The sequence below is a fragment of the Pyxicephalus adspersus genome, chromosome 6 (genome assembly GCF_032062135.1).
Source record: "Pyxicephalus adspersus chromosome 6, UCB_Pads_2.0, whole genome shotgun sequence".
Taxonomy (NCBI): Eukaryota; Metazoa; Chordata; class Amphibia; order Anura; family Pyxicephalidae; genus Pyxicephalus; species Pyxicephalus adspersus.
The window spans coordinates 60014844-60017163 of NC_092863.1; the positions used below are offsets into that span (position 1 = coordinate 60014844).

Consider the following 2320-nt stretch of genomic DNA (forward strand, 5'->3'; position numbering starts at 1 on the left):
CAACACTACCTTTTTCTTAACCCCTTAAAAACTCTGGGCTAGGCCTCGCACCTGGTCATGTGGCCCTGCGCCTAATTCTTACGGCTACGGGCCTCTCTGGCCTGAAGCTGGCTGTATTACATTGCACAAACAATCTAATTTGGCACAATGCATTACCTTTTCAGCGCTGCATTCTGTTCCATCCATTGGGGGATCCATTCTTGTTCTACACTCTTTTTCCCCCTCCAGCTTACACCAGAGTCCTGTACAAATGACATGCTAAAAAAGATGTTAAAAATGGCAGGTACATATTTATAGTATATGTTTTATAAAGATTACACACAGATCTTCAAAAGGTTGTAACGAGAGGAATAAAATCCGTTCAAAGTTAATTCTGATCTATTATTTGTAAGAATAGTAATTTTACCAATGCAAAAGTGAAAACTGATTGAAATCTGTGTGATGTTTACTCCCTTCAGTTCTAAATTTGCTCACCAAAAAAAAAAAAACCAAAAGCTACTGACCATTTTCAAAATTGCATATACCATAGACCAGTCATCTTCCATTCCCTATAGCAGCAGCTACAGTAAGTATTGCAAAATAATTCCATATTAGTTTAAAGCAATGAAAAGTATCCCTCAGCATTCATGCATAATGTTGTTTTAACACATGTTCTCATGTACTAAACACTAAAGGATGTAGATACCTAGCCTAAGACAGTGGAAAAAACGACCAACGCTTCCCCAATGTATACAGATGTTGTAAAAAGTCCTTGACTGGATGTACATTTCAGATTTCATATATTAAAGTGGATTTAGTTCCGCCAAAAAAATCTGCCGTCAGGCAGGTTCATTATTGTCAAAGGAACAAGCAATACCTGTCTTCTTCTATTAAAATAATGCCAGGATGTGCTGGGTATCCCGGCATCCCCCAGGGTTCCGAGACTGAATAAACTCCTACGCAGAAGTTCCATCATCCAGGCCAATCAAGATGGTTGAAGAATAGAATAGGGAAAAGTGACTGTATTTACAATACTGTGATCAGGATCACAGGATCAATGGCATGCCTGTCACTATTATTACAAGTTTTAAATCATGGAAGTGTTCCTAACTATTATGTTAACCCAAAATTTAAAGCGCTAAAGGCTCTAAAGGGTTATAATAAATACAAAATAATTGGTGGAATTATTTACTTTTTAAGGAATGACTGCCGCTTTGACATATTATATAGTACATTACAGCATACATGGAACAATTCACTTTAGTCACAGTCATTAAGGAGATTACAGTCTATTGTCCTTATTAATTAGTATTTATTTGTGGTTTTAAATACTGTTAGAAGCTAATCATTCCTTCATTTATACAGAACAATGACATAATATCCACTAATGCCATCATGTAATATCTGGAATTATTATATCTGTCTTAGTGACTTTTGAATGACCTTTTTTATTGTACTATATTATAGAAATTACTCAACATGTTTATAACAACACTCCACGCCAAGACATGTGCAATAAGTACAGCTGGAGTAAGTCAATCATATTTTGCTTACATAAAGTCAATAAACAAGGAAAACAGGGTCCAAGAAACTAAGCCACTATTAGCAGCCAGGACATGGATACAAACAGATCAGCACTTTATCCGCAGTGAGAAAATTATGTTGGAATTCGTATGGAGATTGTTATAAATATGAATAATTATATCACTGATTTTTGCTAGGATACATTCTATGAATTACTGTATACCTAAATTAAAAATCTTTCCCATATCTATATCTTTGGAGAGCCTTTCAACGATATCTTTATCAGACAGAATATAATTTGTAGACTTAAGCTGCATACACACTTCCAATTATTATCGTTTGTAAACGAACGACGAACTATCCTGCACGATATCTGCGAACGATCGTATAGCACCGATCCTGTACATACAGATAACAACACGATCGTTCAAAGGATCAGAGGGAGAGCGAGAAGGTCCAGAGACAGGCACGTCAGGGCAGATGGCAAGAAGTGTTGGTAAGCATGCATATATTGTTTATGCAAAAATGTCTCATATCCATGTGTCGCCTTCACAATATATGTGTACTTAATATTCTTCTTTTTATTTCTACACAGATGTTGTTTCACAAAAAAAAGAAATTCTGGATAAACTGGAGGCCATGGACCACAAATGGAACAAATGAAAGGAAGTGGCAAAGACAGTGCCCCTGATTCATCAAGCAGAATCGGATTATCGGTCGCGCATTCGTATTAGCGATCCGGAATCGTACGCGGTCGCGCTATTCAGCAACGGAAAAAGCTCGCACACGGAGCCGCGCTTATCCGACAGCTTTTTAC

General features: G+C 37.0%; 1 protein-coding gene across 1 annotated transcript in view; it reads right to left on the minus strand.

Annotated features, from left to right (window-relative positions):
* Positions 1–2320, minus strand: part of ADAMTS19 (ADAM metallopeptidase with thrombospondin type 1 motif 19) — a 114993-nt gene that overhangs the window by 51092 nt on the left and 61581 nt on the right. Inside the window, exon 11 of the mRNA XM_072413949.1 lies at positions 157–258. Within this exon, the coding sequence (XP_072270050.1) occupies positions 157–258 (102 nt within the window). The remainder of the gene's footprint in view (positions 1–156; positions 259–2320) is intronic.